Raw genomic sequence first — 16,157 nt, forward strand, 5'->3', positions numbered from 1 at the left:
AACCTGTGTTTTGTTTGCAATTGTTTGAAATTCATGAGAGCAGAGTATTTTTTTGAATGTTTTAAACAAAAGATCAAAAAGTTAAACAATAAAGACAATTTTGCTTATATTTACCACGGGTGTCAATATTAGTGGAGGTCACTGTATGTGTATTAAGATGTAAGATGTCTTATTATTTATTGTAATAATAGCAGTAACTTAACACAAAATCCACCTCTCTTCTGCCTCTATTTTTAACCTAGGCATGTACGCATGCATGTCTGTGTGTGTGTGTGTGTGTGTGTGTGTGTGTGTGTGTGTGTGTGTGTGTGTGTGTGTTTGTGTGTATGGAATGAATGTTCAAGGCTGACTAGGATCCGCATATCCCAAAATTTCTGCCACCCTGAGAAAAGATATAACAGGAAACACCAGCTCGTTTGTCCCACACAATCTCCTCTGCCTTTCTATCACACACAAACCCACACCCACATCTAAGCCTAATCTCACATGCACATGTGAGCTATGAATAATACATTAGGGCCATAGACAGTTCAGTTATGTCCCAGTGGCCCAGATAAATGTCTCCCTCTCTCTCTCTCTCTCTCTCTCTCTCTCTCTCTCTCTCTCTCTCTCTCTCTCTCGTTCTTTCTCTCTTTCTGTCTCTCTGTCACTCCCTCTCACACACCTTGTGCAAACTGTATCTCGCCTGTCTCCATCTAGTGGGAGATTTGGATCATCTGTGATAAAGAGGGCGGCATCTGTTTAATGCAACACACAATCTAAAGGAGTTCGCACTCTCACTCCCTTTGCCCCAAAAAAGGATGTTAGTAAATCATGGTTGAGTTACTGCTGCATAAGCGTTAAACAACTGAGTACAGCAACTCAACTGAAGGGCAAGTGTTACTTGGCATGGCTGCCAGCCGGACATACTTTGGCCAGAGCGATGAAGGCTGTGATAATTGATAGTCCTTTCCTGTCTATTATGGTTTGTCTTTTCCTGTTTTCTGTTCTTGTGAATAGAACGTGGTATGTACACACACACACATACACACACACACACACACACACACACACACACACACACACACACACACGTACATGCCCTCACACACATTCAGATGCATTTCTTTTAGAAATGTGATGTTGCCGCCTTTCCGCTTTGGTGTTAAGTGATGCGAGTATCGTGTCTTTACATCGTTATTAACATGTTATGAGTGTTTAATCAGTGAGTCTATGTTCTGTGGAGCTGCACGTTTTGTTTTGCTCGTTAAACTTGCATTGTTTGCCAGAAATTCCAGTCTTGCCACATGATTTTCACTGATGACACAAATGCTTTTAACCAGATAACATCAGTTTCTCTAGCTTGTTTTGAATCTGCCCTGCTGTCATTACAATATGTGTTTATCAAGGCACTTTTTTTGGAACCAGTAATACAGTGTGTTATACAGCTGGGGTGTAGCTCTTTATTGGCCTTTATGCTATACTTTTGGTTTCGTGCTTTTGACATGCATTCAAAACACTTATTAAAACACCTATCAGGTCATCACAAATATACTTTCTCTCCTGATGGAGTGTGTCATTTAACGTCATCCTCCATGAACATATAGTTGTGATCAGATACTTAGATATACCAAAGACTGTTGATGCTGGGTTGCCAGGTTATCATAATTCATATTCAACTTCCAAGCAAGGATTACTTAATGGTTTTACTTTTTCTATCTTTGCTTGTTTTTCTTCCTTTCCCCATTCTTCTCTTCATCCGTGCCTCTCCACACACCTTCCTTATTTATCCTGATTTCAGTGCCCCTTCACTTTCCTTTCCTCTATATCTTTAAAAAAAAACCATTACGTAATATAGAGCATGAAGAAACTTCCCTTCTTACAACAATTGATTCTTTTAGAACATTTCAACTGGGTGTGGACAAGTGTCCATTCTTCTTCTTATCTAAGACCTCTATGTGATTAGCCAGTGGACAAAACAGAGTTGAAAAGAAGCTTATCTGGTTATCTGCGGTGACAAATCCTGAGCCGCACTGAATACACCTATTGACATGTTAAAAGTATAATTTATAATAACTGACAAGGTTGTCAAGCTACAAAATGATTTTGTTGGGTCTTTTTCCTGCTTGAAGCTCAAATCCTATCTAATAAGTATGCTCATTTCTTGAACACCTAGATAAAGCGAAAACCCAGACAGGTGAATGAATTGATGCATGGGAGACAGTGGTGGTTTGACGGTTAAGGCTCTGGGTTACTGATTGGAAGGTCGGGGGTTCAAGCCCCAGCATTGCCAAGCTGCCACTGTTGGGCCCTTGAGCAAGGCCCTTCTGCTCCAGGGGTGCTGTATCATGGCTGTCCCTGCACTCTGACCCTAACATGCTGGGGTATGCGAAGAAAGGAATTTCATTGTGTATATGTGACCAATAAAGCATCATTATGGTTTGAGTCCACTCGTCCAGTTAGAGGAAAGGGTCACTACGAATCAATGCGTTTTTCTGATTGATCACCTTTTATCCTATTGAAACCTTTCTCGACTGATATGAATGCTCTGTTCCAGGATGATTCCACCCCATCCACAGGGCATGAGGGCTCACTGAATGGTTAGATGAGGATGAAAATGGTGTAAAGCATATGCTAGGACCGTAATGTTACCAGAACTCAACCGAGTTGAATATCTATGGGCGATTTTGGACTGACGTGTTAGACAGCGCTGTCTAACACCATCGTCAAACTACCAAGTGAATATCTTTTGGAAGAATGGTCGGTGTTCCTTACTCCAGGACTGTTCCAGAGACCACGTCAAGCCACATTGAAGCTGTTCTGGTGACTCGTGGTGGCCCAACACCTTTTTTCCCCCCTTTAATTTGTCATAGTGCAATGCTGCTCCAAATGCATGACTCTAACCCATCATAGTATAAGCATTTGAGGGTGTATGAGCATATATGTTATAAAGATAAAGGAAAGATTAAGCGCATAAGCACTTCTAATTGGTAAACGAGCCCAGTCCGGAAGATATAAGTGCTTGCGTAAACAATGTTGGCAGAGTGAGCGAGCTAAAATTCCATTCATTCCCATTTAGATTGATTTGGTCCACTGAGTCCAACTTTATATAAGTCTTAATGAGTCCATTGATTGTTTTAGAGTACAAAAGGCCAGCTTTGGCTTTGTTTCAGTGGATGTGTGTGTGTTTGTGTGTGTGCATGTTTTTCTGTCTTGGTGGGGACCAAATGTATCAAGAAGGATAAGAATGATTTGACAGTTTTGAGGAACATTTGGCTAATCCCCATGTGCTTTTACTGACGTAAAGCGTCCAAACTTCTCCTTTTGGTTACGGAGGTTAAGGTTTGAGTTAAATTTAGATGTAGGTGTAAGTGTAGCACTTCTACTACTTTTAAGTATTTGTTTCTAGAATATTTCTAGAACAAATTATCAGCCAGTAGAATTAGAAAATATAAAGTGTGTAAAAAAAAAAACATCTAAAAACAGGCTGTGTAATATTATATTTGATTTATTTAAAAAATAACGTGTGTTTATTCGAGTGTGACAAGAAATGCATTGAATATATACACAGCCTCAGGATGAGTAATGTTATCTTTTTTTCTCCATTGGGGAGCTTTTAGTGTTAGTATGGTGGAGGTATATATGTTTCAAGGGCAAAACATGTTTGTGTCTGTGTCTGTCAAGTGACAGCACTGATGTCACCATGACAATGACATCATCAGCATTGTTCTCATATGACTAGCATTAGTCGGCGCTCGTACATACATTGCTTGAACGTGCTTGAGCCAGTGGTGGTACATTCACACATATATTACCTTTTACTGTATTGTTTTTTTTCTTCGTCTTCTTCAGTAAATGCCGGTATCTGAATCTAAAATTCAATTCAAATTTCCAATCATTACACCATGTTATAGATTCTGTACCACTGACATTTTCGTGATGCCATGGAATCATGGTGGTCTGGTAAAAAAAAAAAAAAACAAGCTTGCCTTGAATCATTTATCCAAGCAATGTAGAAGTACAGTTTTCTTACATTTTCTTTTGTATGTTCATTTTGTTTTAAGTAGGCTAGCTGTTCAAGTGAGGAGCTATACCTAAAACTGTTACCAAAAAAAGAAAAATAAAGACTGTTACAAACTTACAGAAAGCTACAAGATGTCAACATTTTACTTTGTTAAAGAACAACACTTTATGTGTTCATTCACAGTCCTTGTGAATGAATTGTTGCTATAGAAACAATAGCATACTACAGTAGAATGAGCACATTAATACAAACCTGTGAATTAAATTACAACCAGCACTAAAGTCAGAGCTGCTAGTTTGCTAGTTTAATTCAAATGAATGGAGGCTAGTCTTATGTAATCCATTTTTCAACTCTCTCACTCTCTCTCTCTCTCTCTCTCTCTCTCTCTCTCTCTCTCTCTCTCTCTCTCTCTCTCTCACACACACACACACTCACACACACACCCACACACACACATTCCCTCACCACACTCTATTTCCTCCCCTTTTCATTCCTTTCCATTGAGAAGCTTCTGGTACTTGCCCCCCACTATCATCTTGCCATGGTTTAATGAGATTGAGTGTGCTGTTTTATACTTACTTTTCATTTCTTTCTGGCTAGTTGTTGTGCTTTCACATCTTGTAAGGTATGACCAATGGTCTTTGGGTTCTTTGCTGCATATCTCATTAGCCCATTGATTGCACTTTGGATAATAGCCAGTCACTAGCTCGGATCCCCCGGATTGTGGGTGTTGATTGGTTTACAGAGGCCACTGTGTTCACTGATTGGTTTAGGTTTGCAGGACACACACGCATTGGCTGTGCTTTCTAAGCTCTGCGAGGCAAATGGATACCACTTCTGCTGGCCAAAACCATGGTCTTGCTGTCTAAGCAATCACACCAGGGGTGGGAAAAGAAAAAAAAAAAAAAGTTGCGCCCTTTCTCGTGCTCTCAGTTTCTGTTCTGTTCTTTCTTTCTTACCGGAAAGCTGTGGAAATGTCAAGCTATTTTATTCTTTTATATCTCTAGCTTTGAACTCAGACCACTTTGTGTTAATCTTTTCATCTTACTGTAGGTCTTCCCTAAATGGATTCAGCTGCTTCTGTGGTTTTAAGGATTTAAACCCAGGGGAGAGGAGTTCTGAACTTCAGACTCCTATTCAAGTTTGCTGGAACTCTTTCCGGCGGTTGTACTTCTACTCTATAGTATAGTGACCGAGTAGTAGCTTCATCGAAGCTTAGCTTTTAGGCTTGGTACTCCTGAACAACACTCCAGACCTGTCTCAATGATTTCTCCAATGGAAATTATTCTCAACCTGATAACCCCAGACTCCTCTCCATCTACCTCTCCAACAAATACAGTGAGTTCTTTGTGTGCATCAAGGATTTTCTTCTTGTGTCTTTACATTATATCTCTCTACATTTTTGAGGTGTATGATATACATGTATATGTGTGGACGAATGTGACAAGCCTTTAATAAACTTGCAGAATTTGTTTCGGCGTAATCTCTCATGAAAGACTCATTTTCTTATCATTTGGCCAGTTTTATGCCAATGTTTGTGTCATTTTTGTCCACACAACTGTCATTACTGAAAGAGCTATCAAACATCCTTTTTGCAGTAAAACTTAGCTTCTTGTGTGTGTGTGTGTGTGTGTGTGTGTGTGTGTGTGTGTGTGTGTGTGTGTGTGTGTGCGTGTGTGAGAGAAAGAGAGAGAGAGATTGTGTGTATGTGTGTGTGTTAGTTACATGCATGGCCTCATTCAGGATTAGGTTATGTAATTGTCCATTGACAGTGAAAAGGTCCATTGTTGGTGACAAGAAAAAGAAACAAGAAAAAGGATTTCTGAAATTCTGAGCGGGACTTTGTTTCAACGTGAGGGTCTTTAACCGGGGGCGGAGTGAAAGAGAGAGAGAGAGAGTTTGGCACCAGCACTTTGGCTTGACTGTTTCCTCTTTTTTTCTCTTGTCTAGTGGTGCATTAATATTGACACAGTCTGTGGTCTTCTGACTCTCGAGAACACTCTTCTAATATGTGCATAATTTTACATTTATGAGATTTCAGTAGATACTGAAACACAGATTCTCAAGCAGAAGTATTCATGAAGCGTGTGTTCAATATCCACATAGCACAATCGATTTCTATGAGCTGCTTATATCTTCCACAGAATTTGATTAATTATTCTTTCACACTCATGCACTAATTTAATCAAGATAATTCCTTATAATAATGTCTAATAAGTAGGAGAATTCATGGTATTTGGTGGTATGTGATTGAATGTCAGCGGCTGTCAAATTCTAGAGGTTGTCATTACATTTTGACCCAGAGACATTACATATGAGCTTTACAATCAAGCTGAAAATAGGTGAACTCTGACAAAAAGGAACAGATTTGCGTGAAGAACTGCGTAGCTGATGTACATGAATTATTAACTTTTGCAGTAATCTGATCTGACCACACAGTCTCTGTTAGTCATGTCTGGCTATTCAATTTTCACAGACATGCTAATTCATGAGGTAATGTGTCTCTTTCTTGCATTTGTTACTCTTTTTTTTTTTTTTTAGACGTGATTATGCAACAGCGGTGCAATACAGTTGAGGTCTTGCAGAATCTGCAAAATGTTAATAATTTAAAAAAAAACAAAAACAATAAGAGGGATCATAAAAATTGCATTTTGTGTTTTATTTAGTGCTACCCTGAATAAACTATTTCACATAACGGATGTTTACATCTACTCCACAAGACACAATGATAACTGAATGTACACAAAAACGAAACAGTTCAAAAGTTTACATCCCCTCGATTCTTAATACTGTGTGTCGTTACCTGGATGATCAACGACGTTGATGTTTTGATGTTTTGTGATAGTTGTTCATGCGTCCCTTGGTTATCCTGAGCAGTTAAACTGCCCACTGATCTTCAGAAAAATCCTCCAGGCCCTTCAAATTCTCTGTTTTTCCAGCATTTTCCGCATATTTGACCCCTTTCCAATAGTGGCTATATGATTTTGAGATCCAACTGAGGGACATAACTATTAAATAAGGTGCAAACATTCACTGATGCTCAAGAAGGCAACACGATACATTAAGACCCAGGGGGAGGTAAATTATTATTTTGTTTAAAGATTTTATTTGTTTCATTTATTACTGCCCTTCAGAATCTACGTAAGATTTTTACGTTTCCCAGAAGACTAAATAATAACAATTTACACCGATCATCCCGTTCAAAATTTTATACCCCTTCATTTGCATTACAGCCAGCACTATTATCAGAACTAAAAATTAATCAATACCCCTTGACCAATCTAATTTTAACATATTATTTTTGTCGTTGCTGAGATTTGGTACAAATTCTCGTGAATTTTGATTGTTTTACTTGACTGAGTATTGGTATGAGGTGTGAGCTTTGGTATGAAGCGTGTAATCCAAACATTATTTGGATTAAACAGATATGAGTTCTAAACAAATACATATATTCATAGCAGGTGCACTATTTGTTTTTTGTTTTTTCATTTTTGCCCCATACAGCGTTCATTCATTCATCCATTCATTCATTCTTAGTAACTGCCTGGTCAGGGTTACGTGGTTTAAATTAGGTCACTGGCTTGTTTAGACATGTAATTTTAGACATAGAAATAACAGAAATTCATTAGAAAACATCATGTACATCATTGGGGGAGTTCCTTCTGGTTTAGGCCAAGTCCACGTCATGTTTCAGTACGAATACAGATAGGGATATGAATATTTGGAGCACTAAACAGATACAAATATAGATATACATGTAGATATAGATATCAAGTCAAGTCAGCCTTTATTTGTAGAGCACATTTAAAACAACAAAATTAGTTGATCCAAAGTGCTTTACATTTCAGTCAAACAAATAAGCCATAACAGAGTTATGTTTAAATATATAGTAGCAACAATAATAATAATAATGATTACCTTTCAATACAACACCAAGTATTTACCTATTTCTACCTATTAAAATACCTATTCAAAAGATAAAGAATAAAAATATGTTTTCAATGAAAATTTAAAAGTGGCTATTAAAGAAGCTGGCCTCACATGGAAAGGGAGACTGTTCCAGAGCTAAGGACCTCCCACTGAAAAGGCACAATCACCTTTTTGGTTTTATAGTGACAACATGGTACTATCAAAAGAAGTTGAGCAGAAGACTCTTATGGGGGAATTAGGGTGAAGAAGATCACTGCTATATTTTGGGCGCTAGACCAGAGAGTGCCTTATAAACATAGAACAGAATTTTTAAAATGTGATCTGTCTTTCTTGATCCTGTTAAAAATCTTGCTGCCATATTTTGAACCAAAAATGTTCATGTAGGTGTTTGTAGGTGGGAAAACACAGTTTGAGAGAGGCCAATGTAGACTTACAATATTCTAACCATGATGAGATTAGCGAATGAATCACAATTTCCAGGTCTTTGCTTGGGGCGGCTGTGGCTCAGGTGGTAGAGCGGGATGTCCGCTAATCGTAGGGTTGGCGGTTTGATTCCCGGCCCACATGACTCCACATGCTGAAGTGTCCTTGCTGAACCCTAAGTTGCTCCTGATGGCAAGCTAGTGCCTTACTACCATTGGTGTGTGAGTGAGTGAGTGTGTGTGTGAATGGGTGAATGAGACACAGTGTAAAGCGGTGTAAAGCACAAAACTGCTAAGGTTAAAAAAAAGCGCTATATAAGTGCAGACCATTTACCAAAGAAAATGCTTAACGTTAGTGACAGATCTCAGATGGAAAAAGTTACCCTTAACAACAGCACTGATTTGCTTGTTGAGAATTAATGATGAATCTAAAATCCCTCCAAGACTTCTTACATGATCTTGTACATTCAACAACAGAGTACCTAACATGGCAGCCAGTCCAGGTAAGGAAGATGTGGAGGAACCTAAAATTCTTGTCTAAGCTCAATGGGAAATAAAATTGAGAATCGTCAGCATAACAATGATAAGATATGCTATACTTCTGAAAAATAAAGCTCAGATATATATATATATATATATATATATATATATATAGACACAGATACAAATAATTGGAGCACTGATACAGATAGTGGCATTGTATTACACCCCTAATCATACAGTCATGAAAAGACTTCATGAATAATTCCAAGATTAAGCTTGTCCTCGATCCTGTGACCATAATTACTCAAACATTTTCAGCTTTTCATCTCGTACCACACTCGGTGTATTTTAAGTCTGACGAATAGCTCGTTCTGACATAACAGCATGCAGCCACAGGGTGACAGTAACAGTCCTCAATTACTTTTATTGCTTTACAGTCAGATTACTTTCAAATGTGAACAGAAGCTGTTTGGATAATTATGGACAGCTTATGAAACTTATTTGACCATGTATTTGTTTAATGTAATACTAATTATACTATTGACCTAAAGTAGACTTCAGTCAAAACCCAGTTGGATCCAGTGAAATACAGAACATTCTTTTAGATTTGTTTCCCAAAAGTAAACAAAGTAGCATTAATATTGCTGTGCCAGATTTCCTGCATTCATAAAGGGATGATGCTAGTAATAAATCAGATCTGACTGCAGGTTATGCTAGCTGAGATGAGCTTTTGTTTTTAGAAGCAATGCACATATTAGCACTAGCTAGTTCCCTTTCTTGGTGTGTTTTCACCAGCTGAACTGTGGTTGCAGTGCATGACACATAATGACTCCTTAGCCATGGAGTAACTTTGTTTCTTGCCTTGAAAACATGGGCCAGCATAGTGGCCTAGCCTCATCCTGGGTGAGTAGTTAGTCATCCCTTATTTATGATCTAATGTAGCATAAACTCATTCAAAATTCCTTTCTCAAACTTGTGTACACATACACGCATTGAAGTATTTATTTGTTTGTTTGTTTGTTTGTTTGTTTATTGCAATGAGACAGAAGCAATCTAGTTTACTTATCACTTCCAAGTGTATATAATAACTTACATTGCTTAAAGAGACACACTCTATCATCTCATGTATTTCTAGACTGGACACAGAATGATGTGGTATATGGTTTATATTCATTCCATTCGTTTATGAAAGATGATGGGCTTGACCTTTTTTTTTTTTTCTTCTTTTTTTTTTTTGCAATTTCAATGTGTGCGCTTTCAATCAGCAGAATTATTTGAGCTTGCTTTTCAGCCGAGCCACTGTCTTGTTTTGGTCGTACTGTTTGGGATGTAAACACGATTTTGTCCTGCGGTGGAAGCTGTGTTTGCGTGTGTGTGTGGGTAGGGTTAATGTGTGTTACCTTCTATGCCAAGGTCAGATGTGTTTGCATATATGCGTGTGCACACACATGGGAGGGGGTGAATGGATATGTGTAAATCCAGGGGGTGATTGCAGGTTAATTCAGGAATACAGTGGTGATTGAAAGGTTGTGAACCATTTTGAGTTATCTAAATATCTGCATAAATATCCCCTAAAACATCTTGAGATTTTCACACAAGTCCTAAAAGTAGACAACGAGAACTCAATTAAACAAATGAGACTATATACTTGGCTGTTTATTTATTGAGGAAAATGATGCAATGTTATATATCTGTGAGTGGAAAAAATATGTGAACCTCTAGGATTAGCAGTTCATTTGAAGGTGAAATTAGAGTCAGGTGTTTTCAATCAATGGGACGACAATCAGGTGTGAGTGAGCACCTGTTTTATATGAAGAACAGGGATCTATCAGACTCTGATCTTCACAACACATGTAAGTGGAAATGTATCATGGCACAAAGAAGGGAGATTTCTGAGGACCCCAGAAAAAGAGTTGTTGATGCTTATCAGGCTGGAAAAGGTTACAAAACCATCTATAAAGTGTTTGGACTCCACCAATCCACAGTCAGACAGATTGTTTACAAATGGAGGAAATTCAAGACCAGCCTCCCCAGAAGTGGTCGACCAACAAGTCGTGTTATAGTCCGCGAGGTCACAAAGGAACCCAGGGTAAATTCTAAGCAACTAAAGGCCTCTCTCAGATTGGCTAATGTTAATGTTCATGAGTCCACCATCAGGAGAACACTGAACAACAGTGCTGTGCATTGCAGGGTTGCAAGGAAAAAGCCACTGCTCTCCAAAAAGAACATTGCTGCCTGTCTGCAGTTTGCTAAAGATCACGTGGACAAGACAGAAGGCTATTGGAAAAATGTTTTGTGCATGGATGACACCATAATAGAATTTTTGGTTTAAATGATCAGCATAACTGCATTCCAGCATAAGAACCCTATTCCATCTGTGAAACATGGTGGTGGTACTATCTTGGTTAACCCTGTTTTGCCGCATCCGGGCCAGGATGTCTTTCCATCACTGATGGAACAATGAATTCTGAATTATACCAGCGAATTCTAAAGGAAAATTTCAGGACATCTGTCCATGAACTTAATCTCAAGAGAAAGTGGGTCATGCAGCAAGACAATGACACTAAGCATACAAGTCTTTCTACAAAAGAATGGTTAAAGAAGAATAAAGTTAATGTTCTGGAATGGCCAAATCAAAGTCCTCACCTTAATTCAATAGAAATGTTGTAGAAAGACCTGAAGCAAGCAGTTCATGTGAAGAAACCCACCAACATCCCAGTGTTGAAGCTGTTCTGTAGTGAGGAATGGGCTACAATTCCTCCAACCAAAGTGCAGGACTGATCAACAGTTACCGGAAATGTTTAGTTGCACTTATTGCTACACAAAGGAGTCACACCAGATACTGAAAGCAAAGGTTCATATACTTGGATCATTTCCTAAATAAATAAATGACCAAGTAAGCAAGTTATAGATATGAATGGGGAAATATAATACATACACCACGAAGTTTCCTGTAATTCTAAGATTCGTTTTCAACACACCCAATTGCTTGCACATATTCCTGTTCCTTATACTTCAATACATTTAGCAGAATTGCCCTAGGCAAGCACAGGATTCACAGAGCCGGCCTACACTAACCTGTAGAACAACATCAGATTTGTTAAGATCCACATAGATAAAATGATTTGTTTACAAAGGTCCAGATAAGCAACTAACATGACTGGATGGTAACAACAGTTGCCTTTTAATGCTCAACCTGCATCAATAAATGCTTTAATGATTAGGTCATGGCTATATTTGAAGTGGTTTTGTTGTGTGGGTGTGGTTGTTTTTTTTTTAAAGTAGTGTTTCACATTACTACTTTGGACTAGCACTGTTTTGAACTTAATACGGAGAATAAACATATAGTTCTCTTCCTTGGATTTTTTTAATAAGCTATGCCAATCAATCAGACTGAAGAGGATGAATGAATTTTTTTTTTAAATCTACAAGATTTGAAAAGCTAAAACTCTTGACTTGTTTGATGGGCTGCCTTCAGATAAATAACGTACATAAATGCATATGATTGGCTGCAACAACAACAACAAAAATCTGTTCCAGATACCATTATGGTTTAAAAAATAATAATAATTTATATATATATATATATATATATATATATATATATATATATATATATATATATATATATATATATATATATGTATATATATATATATATATATATGTATGTATGTATGTATGTATGTAATTAATTAATTAATTATAAAAAAATTAAGCTAAAAAACAAAACTGTACAGCTTGAACTAACTATTGGTTCTGCTACAGTATTTTTTGATCCCCAGAAGTACTTTGTTTACCCAAGCTTTTGAGGATTGTCAAATTTTCCAGTTGATTCTAAATACTCCAGTCTTGAAGCAGTTAGACTTTTCTTTGTTGTAAATTTATAACAATTCATCAATTGCATCTTTTTTATGGTCTGTCTTTACTCCTACCTAATGATGACATCTCTCATTGAATCTGATTCACCAAAAAACAAATCACTGATCTGCTCTGGCAAAAGGTTAGTTCTCTATTGTTTCCATATCTATTTCCATCAACTGTCATGTTTGTATATCCTGTTTTCCGTATCATTGGAAAGCACCTCACAGTTTTATTGCTCGATATCACTGTGCACCAGGGCTGCATGAGCCTCCTTATCAAGATTTGTAGTTCAAAGTTGTCAGCTGATGAACCAAACTGTCCTCTGATTATATCCCAACCTTGGTCAGAGAGTCAAAAATAAGTGACACGCTGTCTGTGAGTGGATTAGCTGCTGGTTCATGTGTATTACCCACTGAGTGACGGGATCATTCTCATCAGAGGAGCAGGTGTTCATAAATAGCGTTGAATAATACATTCCTCAGCTAAATTCATACCACAGATGAAATAGGCTACATGGGTGATTTTATATACAGCTTTGGACTTCCTCTGGTGTTATACACAGTGTAATTTGTGTAACCTTTTTTCCTGGTATGACATTGATGAGTTCAGTCCTGTGTTAAAAGTACCTAACTATGTACTGTTACTCACCGGATGTCAGGTCTGATTCAAAGCTTCAGCGATATGTGAATAATGTGGTTGGTATGTACTCTGGAAATAAGCTCTGGGTTACTTCACTACTTTTCCAGATAGTTTCTTTAATGTGCAGTAGTATAATATTAGAATGCCATCCCAAACTAATCTTTACGATCGGTTTCTTTATTTTATTGATTGTATTTTGGTATGCACCAACAGACTTTGTTTTTTTGTTTTGTTTTTTACCAACTGGAGTGAAGCTTCAACTATGGCCTCATTTCACTGCTGTTTTTAGCTTGCCCTTGTTGTCATTCCCTCACTATTTCCTCTTGGGAGAATCCCTACTCCTTAGTTCTATCATAAGGCCAGTTTCAATAGTTTATGAGCTAAAGTTCATTGCCTGGTTAAAGGTTCAAGGCACCATAAACTTTAGGAGTAGAAAACCAGAAAACCTAATGTATTTCCTTTTCAAAACCATGAGGAGGAGACAATATTGTTTATAAGTCTAAAATGCGTGTGTTCCTTCTTTGCCAATTGTGTTAAGGTTTTTTAAAGTTGTTTTCTGTAGGGTGAGATGAAAATATAAAAATTTAATTGGTTGATGATTGTGATTAGGTCGTCAGTTGAGAAAGTAGAATGTAAGCAGGTTTGTGTTTGTACAGCAGATGCTTTCAGCTAATATAGACTCAGGGGTCTGGTCACTTTGCAACACCCAGTTTTTACGTTTATTTCAGAAGCAGCTGATCTCTTGAGTTTTTCACACTCAACATTCTCTAGATTTTACACAGCATGGTGCAAAAAACAAAAACAGGCTGAATGAGTGAGTGGTAGTTCTGCACGTGGAAAAGCCTTGTTGGTGCAAGAGGTCAGAAGAGAATGAGCAGACTGGTGTGAGCTGAGAATAACTAAACTAGCCACCCTTTACAACAGTGGTGAGCAGAAAAGCATCTCAGAACACACAGCACATCAAACCTTGAGCTGGATGGGCGACAACGGCAAAAGACCACATTGGGTTCCACTGCTCTAAGTCAAGAACAGCAATCTAAGACTACATGATGCAGGCTCTGAACAAAACTGGACAAATGAAAATAAATAAAATACCAAACAATGTTTTCCCAGTCTTCAGCGGTCCCAGTTTGCTTTGCATTGCTTCTCTGTATAATGATTGTTATATAGCTGAATAGTTTCTGATCTCTATTCTTCTTCATAGAAACTGTATTATTCTGCTTTCATTTTTGCAAATATGTTGATGTGGCCTTTGCAGAATTTGAGTTTGTCAGCCCTGCTCTAGAGGTTGTTGTTGCATGTAGAATTCCAGGAGATCAGCAGTTTCTGAAATACTCAAACCAGCTTGTCTGGCACCAACAACCATGCCACGATCAACATTGCTGAGATCACATTTTCCTCCATTCTCATGTTTGATGTGAACTTTAACTGAAGCTATTGATCCTGTAACTTGCATTTTTATGCATTGTGCTGCTGCCACATGATTGGCTGATTGGCTGTTTCATTCATTCTCTCTGTCAAGGGCAATTGAAACTGAAAAATGTGCTCCCCGCCCTACACCCAGTCCTCTTTGTGCTGCAGGTGGCCATTTCTGAGTCTTTAAGTGAATTCATTAAGTGCATTCTGAACAAAAATCAGTACAATTTACTGTTACAGTATTTATACAGATAAGCCTAGTAAACTAATCCTCATTACAGCTAAAACTGCAGTGTGTGGTCTGTTTTGTGGCATTTAAAGGTGTATTAGGTAAAATTAGTCATTAGGTAAAAGTAGGTCTCTAATTTTTAGTCCACTATAAAAATAGCTACGTCTGCACCACAATATGCATATTCCCACACTAAACACTATGCAGTGTGGTAACAGGTGTGATATATATAGGCCTACTATTCTAAAAGGCTGTTTAGCCAGGAATTGTACGATTTCAGCCATACCTATTGAAACTGAGCCAGTCGTTATGACTTTGTCGTCCATGCCCCCAATAATCTTTCAAAGTCACTTAGATTTTTTTCCTCTTGCGGTTTTTGCAAAACTGATGTGAACTGGGCATGGTTGTATACTAATCATAGTTTTATTTTAATCGCTTAATTATATCATGCAATACACCTGTCTGGAAGCAGTCATGGTGGTTGTTTTTTTTTTTCATGTCACCCACCTTTATTAGTTCAATGTGCCAAGCAGCCACAGGGTTCTGACGAGTCAAGACAGGGTCTAAATTCACAAGCAAGAAAACAACCTTTCTTATGTATTCTAGAATTTCTCATGATATTGCTTCATCTGTCTAACTAAATTGAAAATCAGGGGAATGCTGGCCATTCAAATTCCACATCAGTGTTTGTGGTCCTGCCAAAACCGGTGGAACATGTTTGACCTGAGAGGCAGCCATTAAAATGGCCAACCACTGAAACCCATTTATCTGCCTATTTACACTAAGTCTTAATAACTCCCCGGCTATGTCCCAATCCTTTTTATGCCCAAAAAGGTTCCCAAAATTTTACACCATTAATAAGGTGTCAAGGTAGTATGTCACTGTTTCTTAGACCAGTACAGGGGCTATGACAAATTCTACATTCTGAAGAGTATGCCAAAACATGATTCACTATCAGATTACTGCAAGTTGCTATATTTAGTATGGTAGTCTGCAATTTTGGATGTAGCCCAGATCAGCAGTGTTTTCATAAATGTTAACTGATTTAGTGATAATGGTCAGATTTGTGCACGGTTTTTACATGAATTGATGTTTTCGTTGCTTTTTCAATTTGTAATGACTCTGATGCTAGATTTACGGGACAAATAAACAAGCTTAAAAAAGAAACAGG

The 16,157-nt window shown here is 37.8% G+C and overlaps 2 protein-coding genes across 7 annotated transcripts in view; one reads left to right on the forward strand and one right to left on the reverse strand.

Annotated features, from left to right (window-relative positions):
* The window catches only part of LOC108265469 (cytosolic sulfotransferase 2), a 278,533-nt gene that overhangs the window by 227,707 nt on the left and 34,669 nt on the right, over window positions 1–16,157 (reverse strand). The gene's annotated exons all lie outside the window — the stretch shown is intronic.
* The window catches only part of tmcc1a (transmembrane and coiled-coil domain family 1a), a 47,694-nt gene that overhangs the window by 22,042 nt on the left and 9,495 nt on the right, over window positions 1–16,157 (forward strand). The window contains exon 1 of one of the 5 annotated variants that reach the window (XM_017467848.3): window positions 4,623–5,341. The exons of the other annotated variants lie outside the window; for them this stretch is intronic. Within the exon in view, the coding sequence (XP_017323337.1) occupies window positions 5,267–5,341 (75 nt within the window). The 5' untranslated portion in view covers window positions 4,623–5,266. Of the gene's footprint in view, window positions 1–4,622; window positions 5,342–16,157 lie in introns of those variants that run through there. 5 annotated transcript variants of the gene reach the window in all.

Source organism: Ictalurus punctatus, chromosome 5, assembly GCF_001660625.3.
Source record: "Ictalurus punctatus breed USDA103 chromosome 5, Coco_2.0, whole genome shotgun sequence".
Classification (NCBI taxonomy): domain Eukaryota; kingdom Metazoa; phylum Chordata; class Actinopteri; order Siluriformes; family Ictaluridae; genus Ictalurus; species Ictalurus punctatus.